The following is a 14792-nucleotide window of genomic DNA, read 5'->3' as shown; positions in this document are numbered from 1 at the left end:
ATATAAATGCTCTTAGTATTTTCTACAAATCTAATCAAAGTTGAGAAATGTTACCAGCATGTATCCCTATAGTGACTACTATTTTGAGATAGAAGGAGTATGTAACATTTGCAAGGCACCTTTGGAGTGTGCGAACTTTGTAGGGACTAGGATTTCTATGGGATTTGTGAGGATTCAAGCGGGAATTCTACAAGTCGGTCTTATACTCTTACTCCCTCTGATTTTCTAAAGGATATCGTTTTGGACAGCGACACGGTCTCTAAAAAACAACATTGACCGTTACTTTTTGCTAAAAATATTTATAAAATATAGTCAATATATACTTTTTTAAAAATAAAAGGCAGAAGCTCTGCCGCTCAATTAACGGTCAATATATACTTTTATGAAACTACATTTCAAGATGAATATACTTATATTATTTTTATATTTTCAAACTCAACTAAAAAAATATTTATAGTTAAAGTTAAAAATGTTTGAACATCCTCGAAACGACGTCCTTTATGAAATCGGTGGGAGTATTAAAAATTCAGCCGCATTAATGAACCGCCCAGAGGGGGGCCAAATATTGAATTGGCAGTAGCTGAGGGGTCTATCTGGGAAAACAACAAGATAGAACAGAGGCGGAAGCACAGACATTACCCTCGCCTCGCCTCAGCCTCATCGACTGTCGCTTCGCTCCCCGGCTCCCCGCTGTTGCGGTGCTTCGTCGTCCCCTCCCGGCAATGACCTGCTCGGAGGTGCCCCCGCGCCTCGAACTCCTCCTGGTCACATGCCAGCCCCGCGGCCTGCAGCTGCCTCCATGGAGGCTCAGCCTGTCGAGGTCCTCCTCTTCATGCAGGTAATCCCGTTTCCTTCCCCTTCGAAGTGTGTCCTCTCTCCTCTGTAGAGCGAGGGTGAGAGGTAGGGCGGTTGCCCCGGGTGGGTCTCCTTCAGTCCTTCCTCTAGGATAAGCTAGGTACCCGTCGGCGTACGTGTCTCTCCTGAATTCCTAGCTATACTCCACTGTGGTACTGTGCATTCTAGTTTTGCTGTTTTGGGGACTGGGTTTGTTGGAGCTGTGGTAACCAGCTTAAATTACCTCAAGAAAGCTTCAGTGAAATCAAAATTAGCTGGGACAAACCCCTTGGCATAGTTTGCTTAGTTGATTGTAAACGTACTACCTGTTTGCTGGCCCTGTTCTCCTCAATGATTTTCGTAAACTTTATCCACACACCACACTCACTAATTGTTGGTTCCTGTGCACTAATTTGTTGTCCTCTGTTCATGCAGATCTTGCACTCTTGTGTCCCGCCAGCTTCCAATTTGCAATGCACAGTCATGTGAGATCACCTGTTCATCCCAATGTTTTTTCTCCATAAAAGTACGCCGGACAGGCAATTTATCTTCCTAGATCCCCAATGTTTTTTCTCCATAAAAGTACGCCGGACAGGCAATTTATCTTCCTAGCGTACGGAATTCCTCTATGATGCAGATGCTGATGATTTATGGGTGCCTGCGCCTCAGAGCCCTGCATCTGTTCGGTCAAGATTGCTTGCAGCAGAAAGAGAGGAAGCAAAAGCTGTTCTGTCCCTGTTTTTGAGACAGAAAGGTTTGCGAAGCACGCTAGCTGCACGGATTGTGAATAAATCAGATGGATTCATTGAGCACCTGGTCTCAAAGCTCCAGATTGCTTACAGATCTCGATATGCTGAAGGTTTTGTGGCTTTTACTATGGTTTTCTGTATATGTATGCCTTCTTATTGGTTCTGGACTTTTGACAACCTATTTATTTTTCAGGAAGGGAGCTGAGCACACCTGAGATCAGAGATGCTCTCATTCCCTATCTAGAAGCTCTTTCTAAAGAACATGGCGATAGTTTGGTCGAGGTGGTGGAAAATTTCCCTGATCCTTTCTCTATGGAAAGGGAAGCCTTGTCTTCATCAATGCCATTTACACCCACAAGCTCAAATAAGCAAAAGGCAATTGCTCGAATAACCACGGCAACCTCAGGGGGTGCCCTCCCTGAGCTAGTCCGCTACCTACTAGACCTCGGCATGGATCATGAGGAGATCAAGACCATCGTGCGCAAGTTCCCAGCATTTGCATACTACAGTGTGGATCGTAAGATCAAACCCCTGGTGGAGCTACTACTTGAGCTTGGGGTGTCAAAGTCCAGCATACCAGGAATCATAAAGAAAAGGCCTCAGCTGTGTGGCATCAGCATGTCAGATAATCTTAAACCGATGATGGCTTATTTGGAGAACATTGGTGTCAACAAAGCTCAGTGGAGCAAGGTGATTACCCGGTTCCCTGCACTTCTCACGTATAGTAGGAACAAGGTGGAGACGACTGTGAGCTTCCTTACTGAGCTAGGAGTTTCCAAGAAAAACATTGGCAAGATCCTGACGAGATGCCCTCATCTCATGAGCTACAGCGTCGATGACAATCTCAGGCCAACAGCTGAGTACTTCTGGTCGATCGGTGCAGATGCTGCATCTCTTATTCAGAAGAGCCCACAGGCCTTTGGTCTGAATGTCGAGGCAAAGCTGAAGCCGATCACAGAATTCTTCCTGGCAAGGGAATTTAGCATCGAGGAAATTGGCCTTATGACAAACAGATTTGGAATTATTCACACACTAAGCTTGGAAGAAAACTTACTTCCGAAATACGAGTTCTTCCTGACGATGGAGTACCCAAGGTGCGAGCTCGTAAAATTTCCACAGTACTTTGGGTACAGCTTGTATCAGCGGATAAAACCACGGTATGCTCGGATGACTGGCTGTGGGGTGAGGTTGATTTTGAATCAGATGCTTTCAGTCTCAGATGACAGGTTTGAGAAAATTTTAGAAAAGAAGAAGACTGGGCTTTGAAAAGACAATAATTTCAGATTAGCACAACGTTGGACTTCATTTGAGAAGAATCACTAAAACCATCAAATTTTCAGAGCACGTAGCTTCTTATTGTGGGCTTGATGGATCTGCAAAATTCAGAGGCGATTTGATGTACAAGTGTAGTCTGTAGTTAACTTTTGTGAGGTATTAAAATGCAACTTTGGCAAGTACCCCAACCAGAACTGCCAGTTGCAGTGGGCGAGATTGCTTGGTTCTCATTTAGAGCAACCACAATGTGGTTTAGAAGTGGTCCATAGGCATTTAAATATTCACTACAGTCTGGCTGAAACATTGCGTGAGTAATCCATAGAGTAGTCTATAGCTAAAGCTACCCATATACTTATGGACTGCCCATAATACAATAGAAAAATAATTCTTTCTTCCTCTCTCTTCTCTTTCCCTGTCATCTTGCTGGCTTGCTGCCCCCTAGGAAGGGATGATTGATTTCTTTAACATTCTTTTATACCAAGTGGGACCCACCTCTATGGACTCCACGTTGTAGCAAAATACATAACTATGGTCAGCTGACACCGGACCCATCTTTATGGACCATGTACGTTGCCCTTGCTCGTACTACCAGTTAGTTAGAGTACTCATCATGGTTCATGACAGTAATACCCATCATGGCTCATGGTATTTGTAGCCTGTTCAGTTAACATATAAATTTGTTGAACAAAACAGCATAAATTGGTCCTGATTTTTTTTCGTATGGCCCGTTAGGCCAGTCTCAATGGGGTTTCATGGGGGATTCATGCACAATTAATAAGGTGTCACGTCAGTTTTTTTTGCATGAAACTGGGAGGAGAGAGAAGGGATTCGTTTCATGGCCACGAAACTTACCCGCACTGTTTCCAAAACTTTGAAAACGCCGTGAAACCTACACTGAGGCCCTTCCTTCGTTTCATCGCGACTTTTCTTCTCCGGGACCGTGCGTTCTTCATCGTGACTCCGCAGGGCGCGGTCGCCAGACCGTCGCGGGCGAGGCCGCCCGACGCGCTCGCTCGTCCGCCGGTCGCGGGAGATCCGGCCTGTTCGCTGGTTGGGGCTGGTGCTGGTTTGGGCTGGTTGGTGCTGGTTTTTTGTGAGAGAAAAACACTGTTGGCTGGTTGGTTTGGGCTGGCTGAAACCAACAAGCGAACAGGCTCCACGTTGTAGCAACAAGCTACCCATATACTTATGGACTGCCCATAATACAATAGAAAAATAATTCTTTCTTCCTCTCTCTTCTCTTTCCCTGTCATCTTGCTGGCTTGCTGCCCCCTAGGAAGGGATGATTGATTTCTTTAACATTCTTTTATACCAAGTGGGACCCACCTCTGTGGACTCCACGTTGTAGCAAAATACATAACTATGGTCAGCTGACACCGGACCCATCTTTATGGACCATATACGTTGCCCTTGCTCGTACTACCAGTTAGTTAGAGTACTCATCATGGTTCATGACAGTAATACCCATCATGGCTCATGGTATTTGTAGCCTGTTCAGTTAACATATAAATTTGTTGAACAAAACAGCATAAATTGGTCCTGATTTTTTTTCGTATGGCCCGTTAGGCCAGTCTCAATGGGGTTTCATGGGGGATTCATGCACAATTAATAAGGTGTCACGTCAGTTTTTTTTGCATGAAACTGGGGGGAGAGAGAAGGGATTCGTTTCATGGCCACGAAACTTACCCGCACTGTTTCCAAAACTTTGAAAACGCCGTGAAACCTACACTGAGGCCCTTCCTTCGTTTCATCGCGACTTTTCTTCTCCGAGACCGTGCGTTCTTCATCGTGACTCCGCAGGGCGCGGTCGCCAGACCGTCGCGGGCGAGGCCGCCCGACGCGCTCGCTCGTCCGCCGGTCGCGGGAGATCCGCCTGCGCGGGCGGGAGCTCCGCAGGGCGCGGCCGCCGGACCACCGCGGGCGAGGTCGCCGGCCGCGGGCGCTCGTCCGCCAGTCGCAGGAGATCCGCCGGCGCCGTTCGTCGTGAGCCATCCGTCGCGAGCTGCCCCGTCGCGACTCCGCCCGCCACACGTCCTCTGCCGGTCGCGGGCGCCGCGAGCGTGAGGGCTCCGCCCGCCCGCCGCCATGCTCGGCCTCCACTCCATGCTCGACCTCCAGGCGGTGACGAGAAGGATGCGGGGAAGAGAGGGAAGATAGGGATAGGTGGGACCCGTGAATAGTAAAATAAGGGACGAAATCATGCCATGAAACTTTGCACCGTGGGAGAGACCCGTTTCATATCAAAGTTTCACGTGTTGGAAACTGGGAGATGAAACTCTCCATTGAGACTGCCCTTAGCATTCAAGCTCATCTCCCATAATACAGTTTCACGAGCTGTACTAGCACATAATGGGCTATGCGTGGAAGTTTGAGCTGATACACCAGAGACGAGGCCGGGATTTATGAGAGTGTTTGGTTCAGTTAGTGGTAACGCAAAGGGAAATGGATAACACTGTCATCAGAGCTGGGATGCTTGATTGCAATCTTTGTTTGAAAATGAAAATGGAATCAGATAACACTGATTACAAACGGTAGTAAGCAAGCTGATGTAACGGTAACTGCATACCATATGCAATGGGGTTGCGATACATTTTAGTGAACCAAACAGTATGTATACGGTTAACATCAGATTCTCCAGAATAAATGACATTCTATGTAGGTCCCACAGAAAGCATATGCATATGGCGAACAACTGTACATAACAGGGCAAAGTCATCACTGAAATCATAAGATTCGCTATATCACTGAAATTATAAGGGATCAATAATCAGTGCACTGCAGCCAATGGTTGTACATGATACGAGTTACAGTGCACACAGGCACACTAATACCACAAGTTTAGCCTTCGTCAATTTGTCAACAGGTACCGGTATCACTCGCCAAGGTTGATTAAACACAGAAACACAATTTCAGACAAACCTGTTTCCTTTTACATCAATAATGTCTTCAGTTCCCCCGATGCCAGCACTTCAAAAGATGTTCCTTCCTGTACCTCGGTGCTCGTCTTCAGATCACAACGAAAGCATCAATGCATCAATTGGCCAGCCTGATCCAAAGGAAGCAGGTTAACAAGGAAGCAGGTTAACATATACATACTTATGTTGAAGTTCAGACCTTAATTGCTTAATTAGTCAACAGTATATGATATGACTAAAGGGTTCGACTTTGTTACAGAAAAAACTTCAGTTTGTGTATATTTTATGCTAAAGTAATAGTAGCTCCAAGGAGACCTGATACCAAATTTCAACAGGTCTCAGTTTTGTGAACACAACTAATTAGGTGCAGCTTCACAGACTGAGCAGCACAGACAGCAATGACTAAAACAGTACATCGATTCTACTCTAAAGCAGTAAAGGTTGAGGGTTCCCCATATCTATATTTCATCAATGTTGCACACAGCTTTTAACATCCAGAACCACAATATTACTAATGCAACACAAACAATGGATTAAGAATTGTAAAAGGAGGCATTGCATCGTCATCTGAATTCTAGAAGACGGCACTGACAGTAATGGCAGAAATAATTTCGAATGCAACAAAAACAAGAACTGTGCTTAACTCTACAGTACTTTAAGTCAGGGGCACTACATCAGTTAATAACCTTCATTTGAGACATGGAAATTGAGACGAGACCGTCTTCTAGCGTCGGACATTGAGCATCTCCTTGGCCTCCTCCTGCTCAACCAGCAGGGAATCGCTGGCATACTTGCTAAGCAGCTCCTTCTTCTTCCTCTCTAAGACCATGCGCTCAATTTCCTTTTCATCAGGTAGCGGCACATGTGCAACAAATTCCCTCCCAGCCTCCTCGCCTTTCTCCCTCTCCCTCTTCTCTTCTTCACGCTTCCTCTCCTCTTCGACCTCCTCCTCCACCCCCTCAAACAGCACCTCTCTGGCAGCCTCCCCGCTGCGCCCTCCAGCCGCAGCCACCTCACCGCTCACCACCCCCTTCATGGCCTCCCGCCGCACCCGCTCCACGCGGTGCCACTCTGAAACGATCTCCTCCCGCATGCGCTTCTCGGCAGGGGCCTCAAGGCGCTCTAGCACGCCGTCCTCGTCGTCGTAGTATCCGTAGTACCCGGCGTTGATGCGCTTGTGGATCTCGTAGCGGGTGCGGCGCTTCCTCATCTCGGGCGGCTTGTCGAAGAGCTCCCGCACGCCAGGGAGCTTCCTGGCCGCGCCAAAGTATCGGTACCCCGGTCCGCGGCCCGAGGGGTTGGGGACGGCGACTATGTTGCCGTCAAGGTCGGTCATAAGCGGCGCGTTGGAGCTGCGGGAGTAGTCGCGGCCGCCGAGCTCGACGATGCGGCGCTCCCAGTGGCTGCGCTCGCGGAGGAGCTTGTTGATCTCGTCGTTGAGGTCGCGGAGGCGGTGCTCGCCGAGGCCCTCGTTCTGGATCTCGGCGACCTTGGCGCCGATCTCGCGGAGGATCTCAGAGCGCCAGCGCTCGGCGTCGGTGAGGTCGCGGCACTCGGAGGCGAGGTAGGGCCGGCGCTCCCGGGGCTTGCGCTTCTCCTCCTGCTTCATCGTGATGAAGCGGTTCAGCATTGACTGCGCCTTCTCCTCGTTGCGAGCCATGGCGGCGGTCGGGCGGAGACGGCGGCCGGCGGCCGGCGGCGGTGGCGAGGTCCTCGAGCTGGGCGAGGGTTTGGGGCGAGAGGCGGGCGGGTTCAATTGGGGATTTTGGGGATTGGACTCGACTTGAAGATTTTCGAGCCGATTTTTTTTACAATTCAGCTCTTTTTCTTTAAAATTCTCGTAAATAGACCTCTGGCAGAAAGAATTCAAAAAATATACTCTTAGCTCGGCGCTATTGATGTTGGCGCCGAGCTAACACGTCTCGGCGCCATTGTCCCTGGCGCTGAGGTCCTGGTATAGTTGGCCATGCAGCCCGAGGCACGACGGCACGGCACGAAGCCCGCTTTTTAGCCCGACACGAGCACGGCCCGGCCCGGCCCGGTGACATGTAGGCCCGGGCTGGCCCGGCCCGAGGAAGCAGGCCGTGCCTGGGCCACTGCTCAGGCCCGTGGGCTGGCACAGCACGGCCTGGCCTTTAACAGACAGCCCGGCAACGGCCCGGCCGGCCACCCCCTCCCTCCCCCTCCAGCCCTCCTCACTCCACTTCCCCTCCCCGCGGCGCGCGGCCCAGCTGGCCGGCCCACCGTCCCCCGAACCCTAAGTCCTCAAACCCCTCCTCTCCGGCTCTCCCCCATGCCGCACCCGCACCGCACCCCTCCTCAGTCCTCTCCCTCACGGCCCCACCGCCCCACGCCGTCACGCACTCGCGCACCCGCACCCGCACCCCTCCTCTCCCCCACGCGGCCATGCCATCGCGCACCCGCACCCCTCCTCCTCACGCACAAGCTCGAGCTCCGGCCCGCTGGCCGCCGACGCCTCGAGCTCCTGCTTCCCCGCGGCTCGCTGAATCCCCTTCATCCCCTTCTCTTCTCGTGGGATCCAACGTCAAGCGCCGCCATCGTCTCCCGCAGTCCCGCCTCGGCCGCCGTGGGAACGAGCGCACTGGCCCCAAGCTCTGCCCCGACGCCAGATCCGGCCACGAGCTCTGCCTCGACGCCACCTCCACTCCAACCCGCCTCCGCCGACGGTGGCCACCTCCTCCTCACCGCCACGTGCTGCTGCTCCTCCACATGCCTCCTCTGCACGGATCTGGCCTCGTTCTCCACGGATCTGGCCTCCTCATCGCTCATCCTCCGTAGATCCGGCCGCCTCATCGCTCGTCCTCTGCGGATGGAGAGGTCGGCAGGTCGCGTCGTCCTCGTCCATGGCCTTTCGAAGCAACGACGATAGCCTAGCGCCCTGGCCTCCCCCTCTTTCTCTGTCGATGTATAGCCATGCTTCTCGGGTCGGCCCGGCACGCTGGATTAGCCGTGCTTCTCGGGCTGGCCCGGCACGAAAAATGGCCCAGCAGGTCATGCCTGGGCCGTCGGCCAGGCACGAAGCCCATGGCGGCACGGTTCGTGGGGCACGGCGTGCCTTGTCGGCCCGACCCCCATCGGGTCGTGCTGGCCCGTTACCGGGCCATGCCAGGCCGGCCCAGCCCATTGGACATCTATAAGTCCTGGGCTCGGTGGATGACATGGTAGGGAGCTCGTCGTCAGTCACTCTGGCGCCGAGCTCGGCGCCGTAGATCTTGGCGCCGAGCTTGGCGCCAGAGTGACTGACGCTGAGCTCGCTGCCATTTAACCCCGGCCCAACCTTCCTGCCTGAGCGTTCTTCCTCTTCTTTCTCCTCTCTCTCGGGTTTTTTTCTCTCCCCACTTCACCCTACCTCACGAATCGACATATTGGACCTTGAAAACCTTGATTTGATCCGTAGATCTTCGAGAGCAAGGTATCCTCGCTCTCCTCCTAGTTTTTTCACATTAATTCGGTATATATTAGTTAGATTTTTCAACCTAAGAATCGTCATGACTTAGAGTTTTATTGTATCCCTCAATACATGTATTATACAACCGTAGGATGATGCCAAGGCGGAAAAAAACTAGCAAACCTAGATGCATGTAGTTATGTTATGGGTTCATTGTTGTCCATCAAATAGGAAACCCTAGGTTTAGGGTTTAATGTTAACTGCTTTCGGTTCTTAGAACAAAATTGGTTGTATTGTAGTTATGGTTCTCATTGACATTTATTTGTGATGTGTTTGATTTATGTTTGTTAAATTACATTCGTTTTGTTAGATGCAAGAAATGTTTCGGGAGGAGTTTTGGCGAAAACGGGGTCGTCCTTGAGAATTATACCCCGACGCGTCTAGCAAAGATGCCTCCGTCCCTCCTGACCTCCCTGTCCCTAACTGTGACTGTGGTTTCCTGGCCCATGTTTTTCAATCGAAACATCTGGACATAGCGGTGCGTTGCTTCTACGCATGCAGTCGTTTTAATGTAAGAAATTGTTTCCACTATCTTTTTTCTTTATTTGTGTAAGTATGCTACTAATATTTTGTTTGAATCTCGTTGTGTAGGATCATGAGAGGTGCTTTTTTCTTTTAGTGGATCGACGGTGCAGACAAGTTTGATCCTAGGTACCTTCTTTTCGATGATTGGTTTAGAGAGAGACATCCACGTGAGCACTTCAAGCGGTGGGTTCCACCCCCCTAACCCTCTGCCAATGACGGCTAAGGAGAAGCACCTAGCCACAGTTAGACGACTCGAGGAACCTCCTCTATACGATTGCGAAGATCGAGCTGTGATAAACTCTGAGAATACATTGGAGTTTGTGTGTCCAAACAAGCATGAAGTAAGTGCAAAGTGTATGTGTTCAAATGTTTAGCTATATGTGTTCATGTACTAATGTCTCATTATTTTAGGTGTTTTCAATGGCAAAGTGTCGCTTCAAGGAGTGGTTGTATGGTCCTAAGAACCAATGGCTGGAAGAACCGCGGAGGGTTAAGGAAAAGAAGAAAGAAAGGGTAATCTACAAAGCACCTCCTGTCATGTGTGAATGTGGTGTTAAATCCAACTATGACCTAGTCCCTTCGAAGCTTGGAATAGGCCATTATTGCGGTCATATGATTGAATATGATGAGGTTCGTTATTTTTCTGGTAAACATGAAATCGTATTTTGTTTCTTTTGCTAAGACATATATAATATAATATTTCTTTTGAATAGAGCACTAGGAAATACTGGTGGGAATGTTATGATGGTCAAGCTAAGTTCTTAGATGAACTGAAGAAGAGGCAACTAATTGCATGGAAGAGGGGATATGGACCTGACTACGTTAACCTATTTGTTAAACATCACAAAGAAAAGATACGTGAGTTTGCTAGACAGCGCGGTATTTGTAACCCGATCGATGTTGGGCTTAACAAATGGAGATTGGAGAGGCGAATGACGTTAGAGGAGGAGAGGGCAACGAATGAGGCAAGGGAGGAGACAAGAGTACAGATGTAGGTCTTGAACGAGCATGTTGCTACATTATGTGCCAGTGAGTGCTTGAAAACCTTTTTTTTCGTTGCATGATTTTAAATGTAATATAATCGCGTTGCTAACTGATTGCATTTTATACATGAAGGGATTGGTTGCAGCGAGGAACATGCCGCAGAGGTGGCTCGTGCAAGGTATGAGGAGGAGAAGTTAGATGAGCATAGATCGCGAGGTGGTCGCACCGTTCAATCACCGATTGTGTTGTCTGATGAGGGGGACGAGGATGAGGACGACACTGGCAGACTGAGTAGTGTGGCCACATAGCAAATTGTGTGGTATGTAAAAAAGATAAAGTCATCCTAGTAGTGTGGCCACATAGCAAATTGTGTTGCACCTTCTCACTAGATGACTAACTAAATCAACTACCTGAGTCATCACATTAACTAGTAAATAACAAATGCCAACTAAGTAGATACATTGCATATTCATAATTTTTACCTTTTTCAACGACTGCTCCGCGGACGTCGACAGAGTCGCAGCGGACGATGGGCGTGGGTCAGGCCGACGATCCAGGCCGGCGGTGGCACGGCCGGGCGCTACAGGTGGCGGGGTCGGCGGTGGCACGGCCGACGACAGTGGTGGCGCGCGGTGGGCGCGGGATGCCCGGGGCTCCGCGCGGCAAGTCCGGCTCGACGAGCGCAGGAGGCACGTCGGCGGTGGAGGGCGGCAAGGCGGGGCGAGGTCGACGGTGGAGGGCTGCAAGGCGGGCCGCGGCCGAGGCCGACGGTGGAGGCCAAGGCGAGGCTAAGGCGAGGACGATGGTGGAGGGTGGCGGAGGCGGCACGGCGCGCGGGGCGGCCTCGGGGCGCGCACGCTGGCGCGGCGCGGGCAAGGGTGGCCGGTGGAGGCAAGGGCGCGGGCGGCGACGACGGAGCTCGGCTATCCTAGGGCGAGAGAGGGAGAGGAAGAGAGGAAAGGCGCGTGCCCAATAGGTATTAAAGGCTCGGCGCTAGAGTGAATGGCGTCGAGCCCCCTGGCAGGTCATCCACCGTGCCCAGGAGCTCGGCGCCAGAGACGCTGGCGCCGGCGCCTAGCTCGGCGCCGAGCTAAGGGTCCATTTTCTGAATTCTTTCCGTCGGGGGTCTATTTGTGAGAAACTTTCAAAAAAAAGGTCTAAAATGTAAAAAAATCGGATTTTCGAGCGACTTGGGTCCAGACTCCGGAACCGTCTCCCTCCCTAGTCGGTTAGCGGCGTCTTTTATCCAACGGTCCAGATTGATGGAGATACAAATACGCAGCGGAGCTCATAAATTTCAGCTCTCCACGAAACCACGATCGTGTGTAGTAAACTAGTAATCGTGTGCCTATGGCAGCACCAAATGTTTCAGAATCACTAAATTATTACGACCGAACTGTCATAAGGAGAAATGTTTCTCGTTTTTTCTATTAGTCTAGAAAACAACTAAAAACATGTTTTCTTCTAATTTTAGTTTTAGTTAAAGAATTCAGAGAGCTAGCCAACTAATTTCACAAAGCGGTTATATTCATGAGAGACGTTTTCGAAGGAAATATATAAATCTGAAACGTTCATATAAAAATCTAGAACGCCACCAAACACGCTCATGTGATTTCTTAACTCTTGTCGACTTCTTCATCCTTAGGCAACATCGAGCTAATAAATTTGAGTATCGTACACCTAAACCATACTCAAACTTTGTTAAATCCACTGGATATTTGATTGTGCCAATGACTACAGCACACTCATGATGAATAAATGTATTTAGACGCCACCAACACTGACTATGCCATCACCCATTTGTTACCATTGAACCTCATCCTCACTCATAAGATTATCTGCTTACCTACGTTGAAGTTAGGGTTTATAGTCAAGCTCGAAAAAAGGTTGTTGGTGCCAAATTGACGCATTGGTAGTAACAGGTGTGGGAGCGAGTAACGAGGTAGCATAAGATAAGATAGTTTGGGCAAAAACAAGGTGTCAACTATAGCAATGTAGCGCTGCGGCTATAAGGGCATGTACAACCCACAAATAGGTGTTCGTCTCTAAGTGCCTCGAATCTATCATACAGAAAGGTATAAAGATATGTCATACAACCCACAGACAGGGGGTCGGTCTCTAAACTGTTTAATGCTTTGCATATAGTTAGGATCAACTATAAATAAATTGTTGTATACCATTATGTGGCTATTTGATAGAAAATATATCAAGGATAAATAAGAGCAACATGATTACAATATTTTTAAAAACCATCAATATAATAATTATATTTCATATAGATGCAAGGTCTTTTATCTAATTTCCTTTGTTTCCATAGCGTTGCCATATGTACTCGATTAGATCCTTCTTGAGTTTTCTATGTGTTGGCCGAGCTTTGATAGTGGAATTTCTACGAAGTACCTCTGCGAAGGTAGGATTAGGGTTGTCACTTGTACGCACTTCAGGTGGGAGCACTATCGTCGCACTTGGATTCTCATTCAAATCCAAGACTTCTCTAATTGAATTCTTCTCATCTTCCACTATCATATTGTGAAGGATAACACAAGCTTGCATTATGTTGATAACGTCCCCCTGCTTCCATAACCTTGCTGGTCGACGAACAATATCAAAGCGTGATTGCAGCACACCAAATGCGCACTATAACACATAGGGATGAGATTCATACTAGCGGATATGAGTTCATACCATGGTTTCAACTTGCTCAGCCATGCATATAACACATAGGGATGAGATTCACGCTTAACTAAAAATTATGAAACTTCAGTGTAACTGAAAGAGTTACAGGTCTGAAATTCAGCAACAGATTTATAACAAAAGCCTCTTCCTGAAAATCAATGTGGTAGACAGGTAATTATTTGCATCACAACAAATTACAGATAGTTGAACACAAATTGAGTGACCAATGCATCACTTCTCATGCAATCTGAAAATACTCAGGATGATCAATAGAGAAAAAAAGCAGTCTCTCAGATCCTGTAGTGCTCCCATCTCTCTCAGAGATGGCTAATGCACTAGCACTAGCAGCAACCACCTGAAACAAGCACTGTCTGAATCAAGTGTTCAAACAACTCACTTGCCCACCCAATTTAATCGGAGAAATCAACAGTGGCCACTATTTTCCAACCAGAGCTGCATGTTCACAAACAAATGAGAGGAGGTTACGAAATTATGATTCACAAAATGGTTAATTGTTTTCACAAATTTCTGAATCATGCTGGATCTGAACAAGAACGCATGAAAGACTTACCATGGAGGAAGCTTGCTTGTCTACATGCTTGCAACGCCAGGGTAGACCTCGCCTGCGCGGCTCGCAACGGCCGTGGCAGACCTCGCTGGCGCGGCTCACGGCAGCCGGCGCGGAGCTCGCCCGTGTGGCACGCGGCGGCTGGGGCGGAGCTGACCCGCGCATCTCGTGGCGGCTTGGGCGAAGGTCACGCGCAGCCTGTGGTGCGGCTCGCGGCGGAGGTCGTCGTGCAGTACAGCCGGCGGCGCGGAGGAGCTCAACCGCGAGGCTAGCGACGGTCACGGTGGGCAACATCCTCCTGCGCGCGCCAATACAAGATTCAACGTGCGCCCATGCTGGATCCGGGTGCGTCATCGAATCGAGAAGACGACTCGTACAGCACTGCTATAGCCGGTGACTGGGCCTCGGAGCACGAGCCCTTAGTGTCGTCTCGCGAGGCGACGACGCGGCCGTCTCCAAGCTAAAGGAGGGTTCTTTTTGCAAAATCAGCAACATGGAGACGGGGATAAAAGACGCGATGTACATGCTAAGAACCTGCCACCAACACTACATGGGAAAACCGGATCTATACAATAAAAAGACTCGAAGTTTAATTTCGATGCTATTTTTTAAAACTTTGGATCCTTTAATGGTATAGATCCAATTTTCCCACACTATAGTATGCCATCATCCATTTGTTGAGATTGAACTCCATGCTCCCTCATAAACTTCTCTACTTACCTCTCGCAAAGTTAAGGTTCATTGTCAAGCTTGAAAAAGATTACCGATAGCAAATTGACCAACTGGTGATAACGGGT

At 49.3% G+C, this 14792-nt stretch overlaps 1 protein-coding gene and 1 pseudogene across 4 annotated transcripts; one reads left to right on the top strand and one right to left on the bottom strand.

Moving 5' to 3' along the window:
• Positions 1-263: 263 nt before the first annotated feature.
• LOC136474174 (transcription termination factor MTERF5, chloroplastic-like) lies at positions 264-3253 on the top strand. Of its 4 annotated transcripts, none has more exons than XM_066471763.1 (4): positions 264-838; positions 1270-1360; positions 1447-1693; positions 1777-3253. In XM_066471763.1, the coding sequence occupies exons 1-4, from the start codon at positions 723-725 to the stop codon at positions 2847-2849; spliced, it is 1527 nt and encodes a 508-aa protein (XP_066327860.1). In that variant the 5' UTR covers positions 264-722; the 3' UTR covers positions 2850-3253. The 4 variants fall into 4 exon arrangements, with proteins under 4 accessions (XP_066327860.1, XP_066327862.1, XP_066327863.1 ...); XM_066471765.1 differs by having other exon boundaries at positions 1270-1373; positions 1472-1693; XM_066471766.1 differs by having other exon boundaries at positions 266-838; positions 1270-1319; positions 1472-1693.
• A 2324-nt stretch (positions 3254-5577) lies between these two features.
• Positions 5578-7555, bottom strand: LOC136474173 (uncharacterized; annotated as a pseudogene).
• Between the last annotated feature and the right edge of the window lie 7237 nt (positions 7556-14792).

Source organism: Miscanthus floridulus, chromosome 8 (genome assembly GCF_019320115.1).
Source record: "Miscanthus floridulus cultivar M001 chromosome 8, ASM1932011v1, whole genome shotgun sequence".
NCBI lineage: Eukaryota > Viridiplantae > Streptophyta > Magnoliopsida > Poales > Poaceae > Miscanthus > Miscanthus floridulus.
The sequence above is the reverse complement of the archived record's forward strand: the minus strand, read 5'-3'. Positions and strand labels throughout refer to the sequence as shown.

What these genes read in the sequence shown, in the direction of transcription:
- LOC136474174 (XM_066471763.1), top strand. Translation starts at nt 723, where the DNA reads ATGACCTGCTCGGAGGTGCCCCCGCGCCTCGAACTCCTCCTGGTCACA. An exon ending in AATGTTTTTTCTCCATAAAA is followed by an intron (nt 1,361 to 1,446) that starts GTACGCCGGACA and finishes TTATCTTCCTAG; the next exon opens with CGTACGGAATTCCTCTATGA. An exon ending in CAGATCTCGATATGCTGAAG is followed by an intron (nt 1,694 to 1,776) that starts GTTTTGTGGCTT and finishes TTTATTTTTCAG; the next exon opens with GAAGGGAGCTGAGCACACCT.